The sequence below is a fragment of the Eublepharis macularius genome, chromosome 19 (genome assembly GCF_028583425.1).
Source record: "Eublepharis macularius isolate TG4126 chromosome 19, MPM_Emac_v1.0, whole genome shotgun sequence".
NCBI lineage: Eukaryota > Metazoa > Chordata > Lepidosauria > Squamata > Eublepharidae > Eublepharis > Eublepharis macularius.
In genome coordinates this window covers 25759154-25783876 of record NC_072808.1, presented here as the reverse complement: position 1 = coordinate 25783876, position 24723 = coordinate 25759154, and the positions used below count along the sequence as shown (strand labels likewise).

Below are 24723 nucleotides of genomic sequence, written 5' to 3'. Positions count from 1 at the left end.
CTAAGGTGGAAAGGTGGCAAATAAATGTTTTAAATAAATAATAAACAATACTTTACCTATCACCAAAACAAGCTTTCTTGGTAAGGCTGCTTGGCATTAGGTGCAAAGTTAATTATGCTCACCCCTCCCTCCCTCCCTCCTTCCCTCCCTCTTTTTGTGTTATAGGGTAGGAGAATATGGACCAAAGGTTGAGATGCTATTCAAATATGGAACTGTTCTGGATTAACCTGCCCCTGTAATATGGGTGCGACATTGTAGGGAAATGTCTGTCCAAAAAAGCAATAATAATTAAGACTTTGACGGTGCTTTGACCTCAATGAGAGTTAAAAATAAGCTTGCATCTCTCCAGATGCAATCAAAGCACTTAACTTTCCTAGCTCTCTCCCTCTGCCTTTCCACACATCATTGTTTTACGGTTTTCGTCGTTGATGATGGACAGCACAACCCAGGGCTACATGTATCCACCCAAGCAGGCCTTTTTTTCCTGGAAAAAGAGGTGGTGGGACTCAGTGGGTTGCCCTCGGAGAAAACGTCACATGGCTGGTGGCCCCACCTCCTGATCTCCAGACAGAGATCAGACTCCACACCTGATCTCAACTCCCCTCTGTCTGGAAATCAGGGGGCGGGGCCACCAGCCATGTGACCATTTTCAAGAGGTTCCGGAACTCCGTTCCGCCGCATTCCGGCAGAAAAAAAGCCCTGCACCCAAGGCATGTTGACCCAAACAAGTTTTCTTTCCGAGAGGTCCAGTCACATGTATAAAGGCCAGGACCATGAGATGATGTCAGCAAGTTGGTACCGCACCCCTGTTCCCACCCCCATTCCCCCAGGATGGACCAGGGGCCTGCACAAGCAAGGGGGACTCCACAGCAGAACAGGAAGTGGGATTCTTTTAATACTCAGTGTGCTTAATAATGGTCTGGCACTGTGTCCAGGGCCTCCTCTGGATCTCGAGTCACATCAACATTCTGCAGTGAGAGAGAGAGAGAGAGAGAGAGAGAAATGTTTGGGACACGTCCTTTGTAGGCGCTTAGCAAAACCAACGATTTCTAGGGGGTCTGAGTCGTCGTATCAACAGCAGTCAAGTGTCTGGGCAAATTAGAATGGGGGCTGCACTCTTCTTCTTAACTCCGGCACCCAGCTGGGCTCTGTCCCCTGCTCTAATATAGACCTGCTACTTGAGAGTTGGCAGCACCTTCTCTCTTCCTTGTCTCTGGGCACCCCTCCCACCCCTGTTAATGCAGCCATCGCTTGTGAGTGGTCTGCCCCCACAGGCCCTTGTCTCTGAGACTTCGCCATTGCCTGTAAAGGCTGGGGAATGTCCCACGACTCTCCGCCTAGTTGGTAATCTTGTTAATATCCACCACAAGACAAGATGATTAAGATCTTCAGGAGAGGGTTAGATGAGCGAGCCAGGTGAGGGGGGAGTCTTTACCTGAGGGCCAAACAGGCAGGGGGGAGGGGACCGGCCCAGATCTTCCCAGCAGGGTTGTTTGGTTGGCTCGGGACTGGCCATTGGCACGGAACGGTAGTGCCGGTACAAGGGGGCCTGGCTAGCTTTGTAGGACCGATGCTGAGCGGGGATGGGGAAGATAAAGAGGAAAACATTACAGAGGGAGAGAGGCAAGCGAATCTGCACAGGGTGGCCATTTCTGTTGCGGGGGGGGGGGGGGCTCCAGTTGGCAGGGTTAGAGGAGCGAGCTGGCGGGCTCTGCCGCGCTGGCTCAGGAGCAGGACAGCCCTCGGTGCTCAAGAGTCTTCATGGCAAAGCAGTGCTATCCGGAAGCTCTCCGATCACAGCCAACGTATTCTCTTGTTGTCGCTCTCCAGAGGATCCCATTGGATCCCTGGCGGGGCACACTTTTTGCTGGGGCCAGAAACTTGCTTACCTGTGGGCGTTCCCGGTGTGTGTTCACAGCCTCAATGTTGAGGAAGATCGATTCCACCTCACAGCCTGCCCCCAAAAGAAGAATTTCAGTCTTACTGGGAGTACGTGAAAAATAAACACTAAACAGCAGTCCACAGGAGGCTTTAGCAGTTCTCCTCTGTTGCGGGGGGGAAATGCGGGTGGCGGAGCAGTTCCTTGCCTGAAAGGCATGTCACCACCAGGCCTGGGAGAGCAGCGGGCAGGCAAAGGGGCCTGAGGGGCTACAATGGGAAGAAAAGTCTGAGGACCTGATGCGCCAACGGCTGCTTGCTTCCCTCCTCCCTTCCGGCTTGATTCCTGATTAAAACGTGATGCTGGTGAAGCAAAAACCTGATGTGCTAAGCTGCCCTGTGCAGGAAGCAGCTGGATTTAAACAAGATGCTGTCAGACTGCAAAGTCCCCACCCTGTAAATATTATTGTCTCAGCCGCACCATGTTTCAGTAGTGCCTTTAGAAGTGGCGCCTTTCTCTTCTTGAGGTTGAATTGGACTTTAGCAGTGCATACAGAGTTAGGAGGCTCCGCCTTTCTGAAGACTTACAGTTTAAATGCAAAAAGGCAAAAGGGAAGGGGAGCCCGAGAATCAAGCTCAGCCAGGTCACAGTCTTTTACAGACATGTTTTGAGTAAAACTGTCTTTCCCCTCAGCCTCACAAATGGGAAGGGTTATTGAGCAGGTGCACAACTACCACATGGGAGGGAGCATAGTGGACTTTGGAGAAAGGAAATTCCTGGCATGTTTGATTTGGCACTGTGGCAACTCCCCTCTGTCTGGAGATCAGGGGGCGGGGCCACTGGCCATGTGACCATTTTTAAGAGGTGCCGGAACTCCGTTCCCCCGCGTTCCCACAGAAAAAAAGCCCTAGCTGGGTCTCAGTGTCTTGTTTACCCCTCAGCGGAGGGAAGCAGGCAACTGGATTTTCTAAAACCCACAGGCAGGCCCGGCCTTTGGTGAGAGAGTAATGCTGCCACGGATGGAAACACTCACCATAGGCCACTGGTGTTAGCTTCAGAACAGTGTGTAGTGGGCACTTCAGGTACGGCAATTCCTCTGGATGGAGAGAGAACAGAAAATTAAACTAGGGAGTTCCAGGGTAGGAATCCAGGCCTCTGCCCCTCTTTCCCTCCTCCTAACAGGGGCGGTGTGCAGGAAGATCCGACTGTGTGTGTGTGTGTCCAGTACCCAGCCGTTTCTTCTTGTGGGTATGCGGGGAAAGAAACACAACTGATGGGAGAATACCTTACTGCTTGCATAAGTTGCAGGGAGCTGGGTGCTCGTGCTCCACCTTCCAAACGCGAGTAAATATGCAGCCTCGCATGGACACAAATCAGAAAGTTAAAGGCCCAGAGAGAGTGCCGCTGGTCTGAATGCCGAGAACAAGAGTCTGGTACCTGCACTTTTGTCTAGGAAGTAGGCCAGGAGACAGCGCATGACAGCCTGGTGGCAGATGACCAGCACGTTCTCTTGCCGTTCTAGCTCCATTATGACAGGTTCCAGGCGCTGCACCAAATCTTCATACGACTGAGATGATGGAGGGAGAAACAGATTCAGAGACCTGGCTTCGATCCGAGCATCACTCCTTTGAAAGCTTCATACTTGTCTATCAGGCCACCTCTTGCCCCTTCCCAGCCTGCTTAGTGATCACCTCTCCTTGTGGCAGGAGGTTCCACAGTCCAAGCCTACTGCGTGCGGAAGCGAACAAAACGTATCCAGTCAGCAGGTTCCTGCCTTACCTCTCCCTTAGGATAGCGGTATCGATACTTGTCTTGGTCTCTCAGGGCGAACTCTTCTGGATGATTGGCTTGGATCTCCTCATAAGTCATTTCTTCACAGACACCCTGAAACAGTGAAGAGATGGGGAGCTGGCGACAGAATCATACAATCATAGGGTTGGAAGGGACCTCTAGGGCCATCTAGTCCAATCCCCTGCACAATGCAGGAAATCCACAACTACCCCCCCCCCCGACTGCCCCAGTGACCCCTGCTCCATGCCCAGAAGATGGCAAAGCACTATCAGGATCCCTAGCCAAACTGGCCTGGGGAAAATTGCTACCTGCCCCCCAAGGTGGCGATCGGCATTACCCTGGGCATGTAATAAGGGGCCACGAGGACTAAGCTCTGATGTAACCTTTCCTGCCCTCCCTCTCATGATCTGCCCAGGTTCAAAGAACTAGCATTGCTGTCAGATGGCCATCTAGCCTCTGCTCCAAACCTCCAAAGGAGGAGAGCCCACCACCTCCCGAGGAAGCCTGTTCCACTGAGGGGCCGCTCCAACTGTCAGGAAGTTTTTCCTAATGTTCAGCCGAAAGCTCTTTTGATTTAATTTCAAGCCCTTGGTTCTGGTCTGAGCTTCTGGGGCAGTGGAAAACAACATGAGAGCCTTGTGAAAGTTCAGGCTGAGTGTGTTAATGGAAGTGCCTGATGTCTGATCCCAGTTTCTTGGATAGAGGATGTATCCTCTGAGTCTCATTATACATTACACAACCCACATTTTTGCCTTATCCTTTGTAACTGTATGACTGCTTCTGAGGTTGTTTCTGGCTTCATGCCTATAAGAAATTAATGAGTGATCAGAAATAATCAATTTCTATTTGTTTATAGCTGAATGTTAGCCAGTTGATGGTGCCATCATTTTAACTACCCTCTACCTACCATATCCCATGTAGGTCTTAAAGCCAATAGTCTTCTAATTACCAGTGGCATATATGATAATTAAAGCCACTGAAGAGACTTGTTGCTGTGGAATTTAATAGCTCTAACCCCGTTTACCTGCAAGAAGTCTTACTTATTGGACTTGAAACGTTTTCCAAAAAAAGAACATCCTTTTAAAATCTTAAAATATCTGTACGTAAGCCCTATGTATCTCTAATCTCTATATTTGCTGCTAAAAACGTAGAACAAACGTATTATTTTTTGATGGATCCAGGGCTTTTTTTCAGCTGGAATGTGGTGGAACGGAGTTCCGGCACCTCTTCAAAATGGTCACATGGCTGGTGGCCCCGCCCCCTGATCTCCAGACAGAGGGGAGTTTAGATTGCCCTCTGCACCTTGTGGCGCAGAGGGCAATCTCAACTCCCCTCAGTCTGGAGATCAGGGGGCGGGGCCACCGGCCATGTGACCATTTTCGTTGAGGGTGATTTAAACTTTAAAAAACTCCCCGCTTGTTCCAGCTGACCCAAAGTGACGTCATTGTGCAGCCCTGAGTTCCACCACTGAGTTCCACCACCTCTTTTCCCAGAAAAAAAGCCCTGGATAGATTACTCTTCTGGCTTTGGCTTGGCAAACAATAGAGAGAATGCCCTTCTTACTGCCCTGCAACGAGCAGGACATGAGGCGGACGACATGAGGGGCCATTGTTGGCAACATCATGATGTCACTTCTGGGGAAAACCCAGAAGTGCTGTCAGTCCTTTCTAGGAATCACCAGAAACTCTACAGTAAAACTGACATCATACCGTTGGGACAACGGTCATTTATTTTGGCATAGTTTTCTCCCACTGAGCTCGGTAGCCCTATACTGTCAGCCCCTTTATTCACCTTACAAGGCCAAAAAAGAGTTACAACTTAACAGAAAACATGTGGATTGTGTAATGTTTAATAATAACCAAAATTAACTCCATCGAAAGGTTAGGATGTTAAAAGAGAGGTGAAGGTAGTGGTTTAATGTCTTTGGGGAGAGGTAGGAGAACAGGACCTGAGGCTCCACCTCCCATTTAGGAGGAGCAAGGCAGGCTGTCTAGTGTTAGAACAGGTGAATGAGTGGTTCTCACCGCATCAATTTCGTTCAGTGCCTTCCACTGCTCGTAGGGGACATGCAACGCTTCTGCTGTCTGGATAGTGCGCTTCATGTGGCTCGTCCAGACTTTGAGGTCCTGGATGCATTGGGAGCGGATGAAGGTGGCCAAGGCACAGGCAAACTGGCAGGGAGAGAGAAAGGGAAGTGATACAGAATAAAGGTTTGTTGTAAGTTCGAGATTCTCAGACCTTGTCATTTTGTACCCAAGGGGTTGTACAAATTGGTCCTAGAACCATGCAAGGAGAAAAAAAATCATTCTTGGTTACAGATTGAAATTATTGACAACAACTGCCCATCTGAAGTAACAGCAACACCGTCCTTGGAAAAAAATCTAACTTATAAGTAAGCATGAAATGTCAGTCTGTACAGTGTCTGCATTACAGGTGGGCATAAACTGGGAAAATTCTGAACCATGCAGTTCGTGGGTCATCGCATTTCACGAACCACGAATCACAAACTTTCATGAACTTGCCCTGGTTCACAAACCGGTTCATTCAGTTTGTGAAAACGTCACTTCCGGGTTAGCAGAAGGTCTGCAGAGAATCCATCCACCTCATTGCCTAGGAAACTGATTGATCAGTACCAGGCTGTCTGCAGTGACGAAACGAAAAATGAACCAAACAATCTGGGCTAAAATTTGTTACAGTTCGTGAGAAATTAGCTCCCATGCGAACCATGAACTGACCCGGTTTGTGACAAACTTTGGCTTGTATTTCAGTTCGTGCCCGCCTCTAATCTGCATTGATCACATGGTGCAGAAGTTAAGGGCTACAAATTCGCTCATGCTAAAACACATAGAAATGGAAAGTGCCACAAACCTTCTGTTAAACTGAATTTTTTTTAAAGTAACCTAAAGTTGTGGCACAAACTGCCCATTCAACACATTCTAAGAGAAAGGACATGGCAGAAACCTTCTTCACTCCAAGGTCTGTTTCCAGTGTAGCTCCCGGGCTAGCTTTTCAAAAAGCAATCATAAGCATTTTGGGTGCAGAAAACGTTATGCCGGGATTGCCTGTTGAATAATAACCTGTTTTGAGCTGTGTATGAATAGAATCCAACATAATTCTGGAATTCCATCCTGCTTACAGATAACACCTATAAAAGGCTGCAGCCTTGCCTTCCCATTACAGTTCCCCAAGATAATCTGAAAGGCTCTTCGGGCACTCCAATAGAAACACAGGAAGCAATGCAAAGATAAGTGGGGATTTACAGTTCACTGCTAAAATGCAAACTTTGAACCTGTGACCTTGAATTCCATACACTACCACCTCCATTTAAAAGACTGTGGGTAGCAGAGTAAGGCAGGACCTCTGCCTGAGCCCCCAAAGAGCCTCTGCCAGTCAGAGCAGATGGTGCTGCATGGCATGGCCTGATGGGATGACTCGGTGTAAGGTAACTATGCATATTCTGTTCTTCGGGATCAGACGGGGATCTCGCTCAAACTGATAGGATGTTTCTTCGACCAGAGGGTTGGCATAGCTGGTCCTTGACCCTTTCTTTTTTGCCTTACCTGTTTGCCACGTTCAGACAGTCCTGAGTCACCCCCAATGCGCCCCCGCAAGTTGAGCTCGCTCTCCCCGTGCCGGCTGAGGTAGATGGAACGAGGCGTCACGTGGATGTTCATCAGGTAATACACTGTGCGGCTCTGCACGTGGTCCTGAACCCGGTTCACCAGGTACCGACTACCAACGTTGAAGATTTTGATGTAGGACAGGGAGCTGGGTGGGAAAGTAGGGTCACATGACTGGGGGCTCTCGAGCAGATGCAGTCGTTTGAGATGCTCTGCAATTCTTCCAGACTCCATGTTTTGGACTCCATGACACGTGTTTGTGCATCATGTGCCGTTAGTACAGTTATGTAATAGACACAATTATTCTGTGAAACGTGGAAATGCAGTCAGAGGAGGGAAAGGGAAATGTTTGTACACGTAGAAATTCAAGAGTGACATGGACTGAGGGCAACTGCCGTACAGACAGCGGCACAGCAATTGGGGGCCACGGGAAAGGACTGTGTGACAGACAGCCTGTCACTCAGCAGAAAGGTGCTTTCCAGTTTTAGACAGCACATCTCCCTCTTTGTTTTATGAAGAAAGTTGAGGCCACCTGACTCTGTGGCAGCTGCTAGGTTTTGGCATCTGTCACCTAATTTTATTTTAGATGAGCTGCCAGAGCCCCCAAATTAGACTGAGAGCCAAGCTACGAGTGACGCCTTACACAGGTTGGACACTTGTCAGCTTCCCTCAAGTTTTGATGGGAAATGTAGGTGTCCTGGTTTTACAGCTTGGCTCTCCATTACAGCTACAAGACCAGGATGCCTACATTTCCCATCAAAACTTGAGGGAAGCTGACAAGTGTCCAACCCGTGTCAGGCGTCACTTGTAGCTTGGCTCTGAGAGAAGGACTGGGTTGGCTCTTCCCCCTGAGAAGTTTCCCATGTTAAGCCTCTTCCCTCTTCCCTCTGCTATCACCTATACTGGGATAAGCATATAGGTATCAGTACCTTCCCCCCCCCCAAGGGAAAAATAGCAGCTCCAAGGCAGATTTAAATAATAAAAAACAGCAGGGGGAGGGGTTGACCACCCCCCTCTCCCAGTACTGGGGTCCTGTTCCAGTCTGGTGAAGGGGCTGCCAGCAGCCCCCAAAGGGACCTTCTTGGTCTTGGCGCCCAAATGACGGAACCCCTCCCCCCGACCCCCCCGTTCATCGTTTGCCCCCTTTTCTGCTTCCTCTAGCATACCCCTGCTGCCCCCCCTTCTTATTTGTTTGTCATTGGTGGTTTTATCTCTGCTGCTTTTAAAGGCTGATTTTAAATGTCTTTTTAATTGTTCAGCCCCTTGAGGACCCTAATTGGGCAGAAAGGCAGCATACAAATGTTCTCTATAAATATATCTGGTTTTGAAATCAAAGTCTGCAGGAGCGCCAATCATGGATTTTCCATGTCTTGTTTTAGCTGTTCCCTGAAGCAATATATTCCTTGGCAAAAACTGTCTTCCAATTTGCATAGATTTGCTTTCTGTAATTGTGCAGAACTGGTTCTGTTTCCACTGCTCCTGACAAAAAGAACCCAGTTCAGGTTCAAAAAAGGAAAGTTCTTGTTTGTGCAATTTGCGAGAAATGTATGGAATATGCTACCACCTGATGCAAAGAGAATTGCCTAAAGTATTAAATCAGATGTAAAGGTTGCCAGTCATGATCGCTCGCTATATGTTACTGCACGGGCAGAGGCTGTGTACCTCTGACTGCCAGAGGCAGGAGACAGGTTCTGCTTGGAAGGATCCTTCCAGCCTAGGGTTGCCAGCCTCCAGGTGGCGGCTGGAGATCTCCCGGAATTACGACAGATCTCCAGGTGACAGAGATCCGTTCCCCTGGAGGAAATGGCTGCCTTGTCTCTATGGCATTACAGCCCGCTGAAGTGCCCCCTCCCAAGTCCTGCCCTCTCCAGGCTCCACCCCCCAAATCTCCAGAAACTTCCCAACCAGGAGCCTGCCAATGAATCCAGCCACTATTACGAACAGAAGGCTGGCCTGGGAGGACCAGGTCTTGCGTTCCTTCTTTCAGAAAAGCTTGGCAAGAACTGTATGTCTTCCACATATATTTTTACTGGGCACAACCTGCAGGCAGTACATTTTTCACTCTTAAAGTTGACCTTCCGTGCAAACTCCAGGGAAGCCGGACGGCCTGTGAGCGACACAGAGCTCTCCCTGTGCCTTCGAGGCAAGCACTGGGCAGCCAGAGGGGAGGAGGCGCCTTACCTGTCCAGTTCATCGTCGAGGGGCTGGTAGGTCTTCTGGTAGCACTCGATCCGCTTCAGGAAATCCTCCACCACTTCGTCCCGGTTGCAGTCCTTGTAGTCCGGGCTGCTCAGCTTCACTTGCTGCAGGAGGGAGAGCAGAAGGGAGAGCCAGATTGGGGGGGCAGCGGTGATGGGGGAGGGAAAGGCCCAGGGCCTGCGGGGGGGGGGCCTGGAGATGAGCAGGGAAAGATGAGGAGGGGCTGGGGCTCTGCGAGGGCCAGGCGGGGGGCCAGGCTGGCTTCGGGGCAGGGAGCACCAGAGGTCTGTCGGAATACTCCTGAAAGAGGTGCAGGGCCGCTGGGCATGAGCAGGGTGCGATTCCCTCCTCCCCGAGGGCTAAAACTAGTTGCAATTTCTTGCTCTTGCAAAGTTAGCTGGGGAGGTGGATGGAAGGTTGCTTTATCAAGAAAAAGAATTCCATTCCGACCTTTTCCCTGTTGGAAAAGCTGCCCCAGCATGCTTTTACACCCACTAGGGACAAAATAAGGGTACCTTCAAGTTTTTCCCATGGGTGGGGCCAGGGCTTTTTTTCTGGGGAAAGAGGTGGTGGAACTCAGTGGTGGAACTCAGGACCACACAATGACGTCACTTTGGGTCAGCTGGAACAAGGGGGGAGTTTTTTAAAGTTTAAAATGCCCTAGGAGAAAATGGTCACATGGCCGGTGGCCCCGCCCCCTGATCTCCAGACAGAGGGGAGTTGAGATTGCCCTCAGTGCGGTGCGGAGGACGATCTCAACTCCCCTCTGTCTGGAGATCAGGGGGCGGGGCCACCGGCCATGTGACCATTTTAAAGAGGTGCCAGAACTCCGTTCCACTGTGTTCCGGCTGAAAAAAAGCCCTGGGTGGGGCTAAAGTAGTTTGTGGGTACCTTTTTCCAATGAGAAAATGCGTGGGAGGAAAAAGATTATATCCCCCGCCTTCTCCCCCCACAGTTCTGCAGCTAACACTTCCAAAGAAAAGGAGATTGTTTGAAAATGAGGAAGAAATGTAATGTGCAGCTGAGAGCGAGGAGGAGCTGGGTCCCTGGGGTGCATCGGTGCCCCTCCATTCTGTGCCTCTTCAAGCAGTCCTTGGGGTGGCTTGACTGGGGAACCAGCCCGGTCGCCAAGCTGTCCAACACAGGGCAAGGGAGAGACCAGCAGAAGTCCTGTCTTACTGTGATATTCTCCTGGATGATGTCCGGGTCATCACAAATAGATTCAATGAAGAAAACCTGTGGCGACAGAGCAGTGCTGTCATGGCAGGACAAAGTGGGGCTGGACAGGCTAATACCCCCCTCCGCATTTTTGCAGAAGAAATTGCCCCCTCCCTCCTGGTCTCGGTAGGAAAAAAAGAAGATTAAGATAATATGCCTTTTTCTTCCACTCTCCATCTAACAGCAGCCTGTGGAAGAATGATTTCAACTAGGGAAAAGGTGTGGAATGACAAGCTTACCTGCCCCGCACACCAAAGGGCTGTAGCCCGGATCCAAATTGCAGGCTGCTGCGGCTACTTTTAAGAGCAAGTTTAGCGATTCAGTCACAGATCTTGCACACAATGTGTATGACACAAAACGACCTAAAGGTTTCAGCTTTTGTCTTTTCCTTCTTGAAGATTTCTAAGTGTTGGGGTTGGCAGAAATAAATTACTCAGGGTTTTTAAAGCGTTGGGTCCGGCATCCCCTGACCCAACTCAGGTTCTCCGCAGCCACACAGCAGCTCTGAGGAACGGCTGGCTGTTAAAGGTCTCAGAATGCCTCCATGGCGAGGGGAGCTCCCCGTGGCGCCTCAGGCCCTTTCCGCACATCGAAATAGCACGGGAGAGGTTTATGGCCCTGTTTTCCCTGCTTCATGTGCACAGAACTCTCCACGTGGAGCAGCAAAAACGAGACCCCACCCCCATTTTAGAAAACAGCTTTAAAAACCGTCACATTTTGTTTGACCCACAGTGTGCAAGCTGTCAAGGGCTCCAATATTTGGGGGTGGGAGAGGAGAGAAGATAACCTTTGGCCTCTTCCTTTCATCATCCTGTTCTTTAACCTAAAGAACTAATAAATAACATGGAAGCCAAGCAGGGAGGGGTGCAACTAGCGCTTCCCCTTTGGACTGAATAATGTTATTCCGAGCTCAAGAGTCTTGCGTTTCCTTTGCCCAGGAGAGCCTCCCTGCTTACTTTGTAGCCGTGCTCCTTGGCAAACTGCAAGATGAGGGCACGCCGTTCCCGGGTGGTGTTCGTGGCATCAAAAACCTGAGCAAGGTAAGAAGAGAGCAGGGTGTGAAAGAGTGCAGTGGCCGAGCAAGAAGAAGGGCGGAGGCAGGGCAACAACGGGCCCACCCCACCCGGGCCCCTTACCGCCACTTGGCCCTCTTCAGAGCTCAGGTACGTGTGGACGTCCCGAAGTGCTGCCAGCGCACACTGCCTGGTGGAGAACAAGGGGAGAGGTTCAGAGCCACCTCCAATACTACATAAGAATGATAATATTTAGCTTTTGAAAAGCAGCCCACCGGCTGAAAGGACCATCTGCTCCCACAGAAACCTGCCCAGTTTCGAAGAGCTTTTCCAGAGGGCCCAATGGGCGGGAGTGAACGGGTTATGAAACGCCTTCCCCTGTATACTTTGCCTGGCATTTTCTTTAGTCCGTTTCCGGTGTCTGGTCAGACCTTTTTCTGAGGTGCTGCTGCTTTTTTTACCATGTTTGCCATTTCTGTCCCCCAGTTCTATTAATGGTGTTATATTTATACTAGCAACAAAGCCCGTTGTGGGGGGGAAATACAACGGGCTCTAGAAAGGGGCGGGCGGGCAGGCGGGCATTCGCTTCCTCCTCCATCACTGATTCCAGCTGGTGAAGGAGCGGGCTGGGCATTGTCATCTGCTCCACGCCTGATCTGCCTGATCTCAGCCATGTGAAGAGGTGGTGGGCTTTGCTACCTGCTCCGTGCCTGATAAATGCCAAGTAAAAGGGGGCGTTGCCTCCTGTTCTGCGTGTGACTACAGCTAGGTGAAGGGGGGCAGGCATTGCCACCTGCTCCAAGCCTGATCCCAGCTGGGTGAAGGGGGGTGGGCACTGCCACCTGCTCCCCGCTGGGCGAAGGGAGGAACAGGCATTGCCTCCTGCTCCGTGCCTGATCCTGACAGGTGAAGGTGGGCGGCGAGCTTTACTACCTGCTCTGCTCCTGATCCCAGCTGGGTGAAGGGGGTGCGGGCATTGCTACCTGTTCTGCTCCTGATTCTGACAGGTTGAAGGGGAGGGGGCAGGTATTGCTGCATGCTTGGCTCCTGACTCTGGCAGTGTGAAGACAGGGTGGGCATTGCCACCTTCTCAGTGGCTTATTCCAGTAGGTGAAGAGGGCGGCATTGCCACCTGCTCTGCTCCTTATCCCGGCTGGGTGAAAGGAAGAAGGGCATCGCCTCCTGCTCTGCGCCTGATCCCAGTCAGGTGAAGGTGCGAGGTGGACATTGCCACCTGCTCCACTCCTGATCCCAAATGGATGATGGTGGGGGGGTTGCCATTGCCACCTTCTCCACCACTAATACCAGCTGGGTTAAGGCAGGAGAGGGCAGTGCCACCTGCCCTACTCCTAATACCAACTGGGTTAAGGGAGGGGGTGGGCATTGCCATCAGTTCTGCTCCTAATACCAGCTGGGTTAAGGCAGGGGAGGGCATTGCCACCTGCTCCACTCCTAATACCAGCTGGGTTAAGTTGGGTGGTGGGCATTGCCACCTGCCTCACTCCTAATCCGCCCTGAGCCCACTTGGTTGGGGAGGGCGGACTATAAATCTAAGTAAATAAATAGATAAAAAATAAATAATACCAGCTGGGTGAAGGCGGGAGGCGGGCATTGCCACCTGCTCCACTCCTGTTCCCCGCCTGGGCTTCCCACCATGGCACGTTTTCTTGAGGGACCTGGTGCCTTGCCTAGGCTTCCCTCCATGGCAGCGCCCTCTGGTGGTGCACCAGGGTATAAAGTGAGTGGTCTGAAATACGCTTATTCAATTATATAGTAAGATTGGTCTGTTTCTTTTAACCTTGTTCTTGTGTCCTTGGAAAAAGTCTTTGGGAAAGCATTATACAAATGATTTAAATAATACTAGCACTCCTTACAGCTAGGATTTGTTCAAGGTATTTTGTTGCCCCAAGCAACGCAGCCCACCACCTCCTGGATCCAGCCACGCAGGCCCAGGAGGCGATGCTATTCTGGGCTGGGGCAAGCAGAGCCCCTGGGGTGTCCTGGCCCCTCCTTCATTGCTGCTTGAGTGGCTTGGCCCAGGGCCTGTAAGGTATGTTAGTGCTGGTAGGTGCCAAAGGTGACTTGCTTAAGGGCTGCCTAGAGAATTCACGGGAGGAGCAAATCTCGAACTCCCTGCTTCATAGCACAAGCGCACAACTCCCTGATTCTCTCTTATTCTCTTGCACTGAGAGTGTAAGATTAGTGGCCCGAATTAAAAAAAGTTGTATATGTGTGATAAGTTTATTTGTTTACATGATTTTCTGTGTAGGCTGCAGGAGGAGGGCTGAGACTTATTAAAATGTTGGGAGGTGAATATTGGGACTATATATACTTTGCTCTAAAAGAGAAGTAAAAGTCTATTATCTGTATGAAGTAAAGAAGCAAACCAGCATATTTATGTGCTGTTAATCAAGGAGAAGGACAAATAGAGTACTGTTGCCAACTCTGGGTAGGAAATTCCTGGAGATTTGGGTGGTGAGCCTGGGGTGGGCAGGGTTTGGGGAGGGGGGAACGTCAGTGAGGTATAATGGCACAGAGTCTACCCACCAAAGCAGCTGTTCTTCCCAGGGAAACGGATCTCTGATGTCTGCAGATCCATTGCAATTAGGATTCCCATGTTCCGCTGTTGTCCTGGCGGGAGGTGGGGGCCCTGGCACCTATCTGCTTTGCTGCCCATCGGGAAGTGACATAATTGCACAGGCCGCAGCTGCCCTTGTGTCATGTCTGTGCCCCATCCATGCCATTATTTGATGGTATTTGACCTGTTATTCGGAACCAGTGTTCCATGCTGTGTCTTGATGTCATATTGCCAATGCCATAACTGCTTTGCTTTCACAGGCTTACTGAAGCCGCAGGTGTCTTATCTAACGGCTTTGGGAGCTCTCAGTGCTTCTGACCTTGTACGCTGCTCGCTCCCATGAATGACTATGTTTCAACTTTGATCTCCTGCTTTCTCAGAGTCTAGACTTGATAGTTAAAATGTGAGAAGTTCTTAGGAGGTGTTCACGCCAAAATTTATGTTTTACTGATGGGAGGAGTAATAGTGTTCTTTAAGAGGAATGGTTTTCCCACATGTTGCCATTCCTGTCAACCTGCTTTCACTACTTAGCCACCCTGAGCCCATCTGTGGGAAGGGCGGGGTATAAATCAAATCAAATCAAATCAAATCAAATCAATAAATAAAATAAATAATACTTAGTGGCTTACCTTGCTTCTGAGTAATTCTATGGACATATCTGTGGAAATGATCTGATTCCTGAATAAAACCTTTTAACCAAGAGCCTGGATTCTTGCTGAAATGGTACAGGGGTCTATCTGCCATAGCCTGTCATCCATAGCCTGACCCCTGGGGGGGGGGGGCTGATCCAGGCTCAAATCAGCCCAGATCAGACCTGAATCTACCCAGATTGGGCCCAGATCGGCCTGAAACAGGCTGCTGTGGAGCATGGGAGTGCTCCAGCGCTTTGCAGCAGCCCCATTCAGGCCTGATATGGACTGATTCAGGCCCAGATCAGGCCTGTGGGAGCATGTCGTGACCCCCCAGGAGTGTGCTCTGGGAGGCCTGGCTGCATAAGCGGGGGTGGGGGGTGGGAGTGGGAGTGGGGGAGCCCCCTCCCCCAGCGGGGGACTGGCAACCCTAGTTGTAATTCTGGGAGATCTCCAGGCTCCACATGGAGGGTGGCAACCCTATGAGAGTGCCCTCAAGTCACAGCTGACTTATGGCAATCCCTGGCGGGGCTTTCATGGCCAGAGACTAGCAGAGGTGGTCTGCCATTGCCTGCCTCTGCGATTCTGGTCTTCCTTGGAGGTCTCCCATCCAATTACTAACCAAGGCCAACCCTACTTAGCTTCTGAGATCTGACCAGATCAGGCTCACTTGGGCTATCCAGGTTGGGACGGCAACCCTATAAGAGAGTGTGGGATTAGCAAATATTAGTAAAGACTATGGATTAATCATAGCAATAATAGTAAGCTAGCAAGAAGCATAAGATGGATTCTTTATGTTTTAAAGTAACTGGTCTCCGTCTTTAGCCACCCCCCCTTCTTCTCCCTAGCTGTACATGGAAAGAAAGAATGTCTATCCTTGAAGACAGATAACTGGGCATTCCTGCCAGTATATGAACAGGGCAAAGCTAGAAACAAAGGGAGAATTATAAGTTCCACCCCTTCCCCCTTTTTGGAGAAGAGAGTTTGTGTAGAAAAGTAACCAGTTGTGGAATGAAGGAAGATGCTGCTATGGAGACCAAGAAAGGATGGCACATGATGTTGTCGCGAGACTGAACGGTGGACAATAGTCCAATGTAAAGGTATAAAAGTGATCAGGTGCCTTATTCTGAATGTGACTTTCGTTTCTCCAAAATGATGTCACGAGCCCTTAAAAGAAGCATGTGCTCCTTTGTTCTGTGGTACATTCTAAGCTCATTTTGTAAGCTGGTACCCTATATTTGCAAATATACTCTGTTGCAACAGCCCTTGTCTGTCTCATCTCTCTTTTGTTCAGAAGATTGGAAGGGGCAAAGGGAAAGAGCACAGTTTTGTGCAACAAGAGGATTAAAATGCTGGAAACCCCAACCAGCTTCTCTTCCGGCCTCTCTCTGTTTGCTGGCCTCTCCCTCCCTCCCTCCCTCCCTCTCTCTCTCTCTCTCTCTGATTTTAAACTCCTTTTTATGTTCTTCATGTGATAAAAGACTCTTTTATGGATCTAAGTTGAGAGTTTTTTTGTTTACTGGTTTACTTTTATTTGAGCTGACGGTTTTAGCTTTGAATTTCGATTGTTTTACTTGCTTCACGTTGATCATTTCAGGTGAGCAGCCATGTTGGTCTGCAGTAGAAGAGCAAGATTCGGCCTGGTAGCACCTTCAGGACGGACGACATTTCCAGGGTCCCGTGAAGGGAGGCCTGGCTCTCGACAGCTCCGACCCCGGAAATGAAGATGGTCTTGAAGGTGCTACCGGACCCCAGTTTTGTTTTATGCTGCAAGCCACAGCAAGCAGCTTCTCAGAAAAGGCAGTGTGTACATTTTATAAATAAAGGGGTACGGATGTTGAGTGAGCAGTTCATTTTTTACATGTTAGGTTTAGAATTGGCCGGGGGGGGGGGGGAGAGTGGAATTTAGAAAACTGTGTTTAAGAGACCAGACAGCATGGTTTACTTGTGGCCACATAGAAAAGGGCTAGGAAAAGGACTACTTTTGTGCAGGAAAACGCATGAGGCATCTGTGCAGGTTGTCTCCCATGATGACTTCGTACCTTGGTGGCTTGCTCTGTATGTTCACAGCAAACCCCATCTGCAGTCCTTATGGGAGACAACGAGAACCGAGTTTCACATGCTGTCCTGTTTGGAAAGTCGCAGCACGTACAAAAGCAGTATGCCCTGAACACTGATCCTAGAGGGACCCTCAAAGGTCTATGTTAGGAGACTCTACAGAACTGTGAAATATAAACATTTGCTGCCCTGGAACTACAGGCAGTGTTGGAAAGTGGGAGAGCCCCCAAATGCAAACAACTGCAGAGCTTTGGTCTTGATGGCAGGCTGGTGCCAAGTTATTGAAGGGTTCCTCTAGAGCATCTTGTCACACTGCAGTGTTGCTTAGGCATCACCTCCTGTGTGTGGTGGTTGTTTCTCCAAGGAGTTCTGGGTGGCGCCCGTGGATTCCCCCCTCAATTATCCTCAGAGCAACCCTGAGAGTTCTTGTCCTACTTAGGTCACCCTGTGGGGCAAGCTTCATACTTGAACAGGAGTGGAGAGCTGACCCCTGGTCTCCCCGTCTCTGACCAGCACCCTCATCCCCTGTTCCAGGCCGGCTTCTCTATCCTCGGCATTCCCCCTCCCACCACGTCCCTAGGAGTGGCTAGGCAGGTGGCATACCAGTGTTTTGGTGATTTCCTCACCTCCGGATCTGCATGGCCTCTTCATTGTCTGGGCGGAAAAACTCGTAATTCTTGTAGGTCTGGACGGCTTCACGGCGGTACTGCCCGACATTGAACACTGGGGAAACGGAGAGTGGGATCCTCAGGCAGCTCCTGGGGCGTGGACTGGAGAGGGCGCCCTCCCCTCCTAGGCACTCCCCCAGACTTCTCTCTTGTTACCTTTCGTGGGGATTCCAATCCAGTTGAGGTAGCGGGTGAGCTTTTTTGAGATGTAGGTTTTCCCTCGAGCGGGCAGCCCCACCATGATCACCATGGTTGGTGAATTGGTAAACTGTGGCACAGAAGCTGCAGAGAAGCGGACGGATGGACAGAGATGGTTATTAGGCCTGGGCGAGGGCAGAGGAGACTGGCGCCGGGGGCACCTGCAGGACACCAGAGTTGCTAGAGCTGCAAGGGGGACCAGTCTCAGCCCCCTCTCGTCTCTGGTCTGTTGAATCTGGAGGCCATTGCAGCCTGCGGGCAAGTTCAGAGCAGCCTTGGGCAGATGGGCAGCTGTTGCCCACCTGGCATCCGCTCTGGTAGGACCGGGAGGGTGAGTCAGGGTCCCCCCCACCCCCACCCCCACAAGAACTTCAGGCTGAGACCCGGCATGTTCATTCACACAGTGGCTACGACCACACCCGCACTTTCCTTCATGTCAAAGATTATTCCCTGAACCACCCTCCCCTGTGGCCTCCTGCCAAATGAAAGAGAAACCCCCTCCCGAGAGCAGAAGAGAGTCCAACTCACACCCCCTGCGCTGCAGGCGCTTGCTGGTGCGGGGAATCCACACTTTCTGCAGGGGATTTTGAGTCAGCTCCCCAAACTCTGCAGCCATCCTGTCTCGTTGCTCTGCTGAACAGGATTAGCTGGCTCTCCCTGGAGGCTCCTGAGCACAGCTTGTCATGTGCCGGTGTGTTTGTGTATGCCAGTAAAAGAGGTTCAGTGTGGGACAGCGTGGCCCTTGAACTCCCACCTTTGTGTACACTGCTGATAAACTTCTGGCCAAATTCACTTGCTATTCAGTAGAGAGCTCCCATAACTCACACCAACTATTCTTGAGGCTTGTCGGGGGAATTGATGCCCCCTAGAAACCCAAAGATCCCATGTCCTTCCCCTGCCTTTTTGGCCAGTTCTTGTGCATTGAGGACACATAAGACACACATATTCTGAGCTCCCATTCAAAAGAATTATCTGCCTATTTTGCCTTTTCCACAGAAGTGACAAATAAAACAGCTAAGAAATTGTGCATTTAAAAATACAGATTCTGAAATCACAATTGTCAAATTCTGTCACTTGAATAAATTACGCAATTTAAGGAGCTTGCATAATGCAGTATTTAGCGTAATATTTGTTTAGCAGATTTTGGGACTGGGTGTCCCGCATCTTTTAAAAATGAAAGATAGGAAGTCACACGAGGACACAGAAAGTGAGAAGTGGCTAGTCGTTGTACTAAAGAGAAGATTCCCTTTGTTTTCAGCAAAATATGCCAATCTAGCTTCCTTTGCTGCCAGGAAGGTTCAAAACTTTTGGGGAAAAAAATCAAAACCAAGAAGTTGTGGAATTCTGCGCAAGCAGGCAGCTTCCATGTTACTTATTGCCAATATCTGCTTCCCGAGGTTTCCTCACAGTGATTAACATTTCGAAAGATGCCAGTGGAGCCCATTCTTCCTGACGGGGAGATTGGAAGGCTCCCAATGATCAATTATTTTATCTTTGGGACCATCATCTATGTTCCTTCCCGGCCTGTGTGAGGCAGAACGGTGCACAGATCTTGGGCGAAGGGCAGCAGTGACCTGGGGGCGATATTGGAACCAGCGTCAGAGATACCCCCCCTGCACACTTTGCCCAGCTCTGTGTATGCCATGGACTCATGCCAGAGTGCCAGGGGCAGTGTGAAATGCTGTAAATTCCTGGCATTCTCTTGGGGAAAAATAATGATGGGAAAGGACTTCTTTCACCTAGCGACTGTTTTCTGGGTAGCTTTCATTGCCTCCAGGAATGCAGCGGCATTGGCCATGAAGTGCCTACGTGGCAGCGTTCCTGCACTGTCCTTGCCCTGACCTCTTGCGGCCACCTTTCCCTCCCCCGCCATGCCAACAGAGAGTTTTGGGGAGCTTTAAAAATGATCAGCTCATTATAGCACAATAATGTTATAACATATTCTAGTTCACAGGGTTCTTAAAAAAAAAAGTACATCTCTAGCCTTTTATATTGTGGAATTATAAGGGGAAATCTCATCTTGTAACACCAAGGAAAAAGGAGATTTGCTTTTAAAAAAAATGAAAGGTGGGAATGAGTACATTGTTGCAATAGATCGTTACAACGTCATTGCACAGTAGTACTGGGCAATATTGTGCAACTACTATGCAGCTGTTTTTTAAAAAGCTTAAAGAAGCCTCTTGGTAGTAGGAGAAAATGATGGCCATGGGAGCTGGGGCAAGGAAATGGCGCCAGGGGAGGCAAGAACATGCATCTCCCCACGCACAGAGGATTCAAATTTGCTTTGATTGCAATTTCGCAAGAAGATTGTCCCAGTTCAAATTTGGGGAAATTCTGCAGAGCATTGCATTGCATTGCATGCACTTTCCAAATGATTCTCTTGAGAGGAAACCATACATTGCCCTCTAGACGCTGGGCACCTGGATCTCGGGGAACTTTCACTTCTGGGTCAGATGTCAATCTGCCAACTCTGCCATTACAAACGTTTGTCTATTGACAGCATTTTCCTTCATGTGTCTTTTGCTTTGTTGACCTTCCCTAAACAATGTTAAGCAAACAAGATGAACTGCAGTAACTGAGATATGAGATCAAAGCAGAACAGCTTGCAGAGCTCAGCCTCAGCCCATGTGGGTTAATTGGTGCAAATTAACATAGAACTTTTGCAAAAAACATGAGAACTCAGAGATCGATGTGTTATTTTAAAAAAAACACTACCATTAACTTTATAGCTTGAATAAATCATGTTTTGATATCTTTAACAGTGTGATTTAAAGCCATGCAAATATTAAAATAATCTTTAAAGCTCCCCCACCCCACCCCAACTAGAGTTGCCAGGTTGGGAAATTCCTGGAAATTTGGCAGGTGGAGCCTAGAGAAGGTGAGGTTTGGAGAGGGGAGGAGCCTCAGTGGGGTATAATGCCATAGAGTTCACCCCTGGAGGGCAGTCATTGTCTCCAGGGGAAGTGGTCTCTGTTGCCTGGAGCTCAGGGAGATCTCCAGCTACCACCTGGAGACTGGCAACCCTACCAACACACACAAAAGCTGAGAAGGAAGAAATGCAACATAATCCAGCAATAAATTCTCCTACCAAGCCTGACTGCTGTGAGATTGTGCAGAAGTTCCCGGTGGGTCCTCCCCACAAGGAATGACCCGATCCACTCAGAAGGAAAAAGAGCAACAAATCCCATGGCTGCAGATCCTGGGCAAAGAATTATCTGGCTAGAGGGCTACCTGTCCACAGTACAATTGGCAACGCTAAGGCAGATTCTCACCAGAGTAACTACACCTCAGAGGCAAAGACTGAGAGCGAGACCGAGTGTAAGCACACCATTGTATGTTTTATAATATCGTTTTAGCCGAGTTATATTTTAATTGTATTCTCAGTACCCACTCTAGTTCCAAATGCACGCAGGGCACATTTTCACACCTTGTCATACCAGCATATTCGCTTTGGAGCAAACCACTCGGAGCATCACCTCACACAGCTTGGCAAATGCTCAGCACAACCAGAGCCAACATTTCAGAAAGTGTCCATCAGTCTCTAGGTCATGACATCTTGCAAATGTGCTAGGCTAGGATATACAACATTCCCCATGCAGCTCAAGGACAAATGAGCAGAACTTTGGTAAGAATTAAAAACGAGGACAGAGGAAAAGGGAGGGGAAAGCAGTCTGTATACCAGGGCATAAAAAGTTGAGAACTCAACTTTCCACCCCGGAAGGAAAAAGGGCAGGACAGAGCTTCTTCTATCACTGCAGATTTTCAAGACTACGGCTCTTAAAAATGGTTAGGGGATAACCTGCCCGTTTTCTAATCCAGCCCCCCTGCCCCTGTTCCTAGAGCTCTATTTGCCAGCTCTGCTGACCCCTGGAACCAGCCCTACCTGGGATTTTGGCGGGTTTTTCCTCCATTGCTGATCAATCTTCTATGAGCCATAAAATTGGGGGATCTGCCTGGTCACTACAGCAGGAAGGATTTCCCTGAGGGTCAAGTTTCTTGCTGGGGTGTCAATCACAGCAGCTGCTGAGCCAGAAGCAAAACACTCTCAGCAGGAGCCTTTCCAAAGGGAGCCATGTGGCCTTGACAGAAAGGTCAGCACTAATATTATCCCAGCCGCTGGAGGAGGAAGAAGCAGGAAGAGGCCCTGGGGCCGGGAAGTGAGCAAAGGGCCTTTGCCAGGCCAAGGGCCTAAAGGGTTGGGGCTATATTGGGTGCTTTAAGCAATTGGGAGTCCTTCCATACTCAGATACGCAGCCCTCTCTAGGGAACGTCTGCTTTTCTCAAAAAAACAAGAGCCAGTTCCTGTGAGGAAGGTTGCCAAATGTCATTTATTTCAGAAGTGAGTGTTCGACCAGGAGCCAAGAAAGTCAAAAGGAACATGTGCACAGGGTACAAACCACCCTTGTACACAAATCCGAGGTTGGGAAACCCAGGGAGAGGAGACGACTTCCAAGCATTCTCCTTGAGCCCTTGCTGTCATGCGGTTGGGCTCAAAGACTAAGCTACAAAAGAATTAATGGTACAGCCTTCTGATTATAAGGATATGCTTGCTTTTTAATGACATGAAACTCCTACCAAAAAAACAAAAAAGTAGCAACATTCCAGCACTTTCTGAATGCATTTTAAAAATTGATTTCTGATCAGTACCTTGTCTACATACTGCTTTAAGGTAACTATTGGTTGGCCGTTCCCCGCCCCCCCTTTCCCCAGATGTTTTGTTTTACCCTGAAAATTGTGAATTTAGCAAAGAGGGTGGGGAAAAGCAGCCTCTATCCCATTGTTGGCCAGAAAGTGAGAAGTCTTTATTACTACTTCTGGTTCTTGATTGCAGCTGGAGTGGTAAAAATGCCAGGGAATGGTGGTAAAAAACTCAGCATTGGCAGGGTTGGGGCCTTCCGTTTGTTGCATTACTTCAAAGTAGTCATGCTCTCTCCTGACTCTCAATGCAAATCAAGTTAGATGAGACTTTTTTCTGACATGGTTCACACTTTTTTGTTTCAGTGCTTCCCAACAAACAGAAATTAAAGAGCTGTGAAGGTTTCACTGGCTGAATTTCCACTTGTAAATTACAAGTCATCGGCTAGGCTGCAGCGACTTGGGCCCAAGCAACAGGTTGCCCTGTGTTGTGTCTGAGCCCTCCCCGCTCCCCATTCGGATGTCAGGAGCAGGGAGCCTCATGTGCACAGGAGCCAATTTGGATCAGGACTGCAGCACAAAGAAGAAGCTTCAGCCCTCCCCCACTGTTTTTCCAACCCTGAAGAGCTCCGAGGGGCACGCAAGCCTATCAGTATATCTGCAGCCCTCCGTGGGCAAATACTGTTCTCCCCTCTCCTGTCCCCCACCCTGTGATCCTGATCTGTATCAGCCCCCCACACTGGGATTATTGACAGCCTGGAGGAAAAGTGTCCTCTCCCTTTCAGAAAAGCGGGATGCAACGGGACGCTGCTTACCTCTGTTCGCTGAGAAGCTTCCCCTGCCCACTTCCACACATTAAAGGAACATGTATTTTTCTCCAGGCCTCTTGGCAACCCCACCCCCCCACCTGAAAAACAAGTATCACCCAGTGTGTGATAGTGTGTGGTTTGGATCTGATGGGCTCTTTCTGGCAGTGCTTTGGAAACACTGTGTTTTGTGTAATACCCCAAAAGTACAAAAGAAATTAGGCAGGGTTTCTAAAAGGGGAGATCTCTTTAAGGACTGTGTGACACACAGAAAGTCATCAGGTACAGCCCGTCCTCTTTGAAAGATGCCGGTCTTCAATTCTTGCAGGTTATGCAGGCGATTAAAAACACAGGAAGCTTCCCCAGCTGACGTCCAACTGAGCACAACACATTCACCTCCACTGCAGTTGTGACTTGAGTATATCACGGATCTCCCAGGAGCTCAGAGTGCTCCAATTTCATCCTCACAACAACCTTGTGAGGTAGTTTAGATTAAGATAATGACTGGTCCAAGGTCACCGAGAGAGCTTCTGGGCTGAAGAGAGATTTGAACTTGGGTCTCTGCAGTACTAGATTAACATTCTAACTGCCACATCACCCATGCACTGTAGTCTCCTAAAAAACAGGGCTGTGGAGAACCTGGGGGAAAAAAACTTGTCCCTTTAAGAGACACTTAATGTGTCGAAATGGAGGCAGCTGAAGCTTGTTAAATAACATCTCCTGGTCTACTGCATCATATTAAGCTGCTATTAAGGATGCAGAATATTTTTCTCCAGGACCTTTAACTCTACCACTAGGTTTCGTTTGAACTGTTCTTTACTCCATGGAAGCAATTTTCTCTTTTTTTGGAGCTGGTTGTGATCAATAAACGGCCAACACCCGCTCTGTATCCCTTTGTCCAGACCTCCTAATGCTGCTGACAGGCTTGCCAACAACCTGGAGAAAAAAAATGTCCTGTCCCTTTAACAAAGGCGAAACAGGCGGCAGCGGTGGCTTTTCACAGCATGGAGGCAAATCGCAGCATGCGGGAAGCAGCCTCTCACTCCCTCTCTATGGAAGGGGCGGGGCTGCTCCCTCCAGGCAGTTGGCAACCCCACCCGCTCAGCAAGGCCGCCTCTGCCTGAGACCCCGGAGCCCAACTGCCGGGCAGCTCAGCGTGGGCGAGGAGGGGGGAAGGCGCGTCCCCCGTTTGTCTGCCGCGGTCGGGGACGGGCCAGGGCCCGGCGCAGGGCCGGTGGGAGGCTGTCTCGACCGGGGGGGGGGGGCACGTGGCACCTGCTGGCTCCAGTCCGGGGGGGCTTCGGACCGGCCGCGGGAGACGCAGCCGGAAGTCGTGTTATTTTGGCAGCCGCCGCCTCTCTGCTCCCGCTGCCCGCCCCCCCCCGCTCTCGGGCTTCCTCTGCGGGCAGGGCAGGCCCCCCCCCGCCCCCG

The 24723-nt window shown here is 49.9% G+C and overlaps 1 protein-coding gene across 4 annotated transcripts; it reads right to left on the bottom strand.

The window, feature by feature from the left end:
- Window positions 1–877: 877 nt before the first annotated feature.
- PFKFB1 (6-phosphofructo-2-kinase/fructose-2,6-biphosphatase 1) lies at window positions 878–21864 on the bottom strand. 4 transcript variants are annotated; one of them, XM_055003439.1, is made up of 15 exons: window positions 21735–21864; window positions 17810–17935; window positions 17612–17708; window positions 11844–11910; window positions 11664–11738; window positions 10669–10725; window positions 9472–9593; window positions 7231–7438; window positions 5695–5841; window positions 3659–3763; window positions 3317–3446; window positions 2913–2975; window positions 1890–1954; window positions 1436–1573; window positions 878–968 (listed from the first exon to the last, which is right to left on the bottom strand). In XM_055003439.1, the coding sequence occupies exons 1-15, from the start codon at window positions 21760–21762 to the stop codon at window positions 909–911; spliced, it is 1488 nt and encodes a 495-aa protein (XP_054859414.1). In that variant the 5' UTR covers window positions 21763–21864; the 3' UTR covers window positions 878–908. The 4 variants fall into 4 exon arrangements, with proteins under 4 accessions (XP_054859414.1, XP_054859413.1, XP_054859416.1 ...); XM_055003438.1 differs by lacking the exon at window positions 21735–21864 and adding an exon at window positions 18380–18541; XM_055003441.1 differs by lacking the exon at window positions 1436–1573 and having other exon boundaries at window positions 21735–21860.
- Between the last annotated feature and the right edge of the window lie 2859 nt (window positions 21865–24723).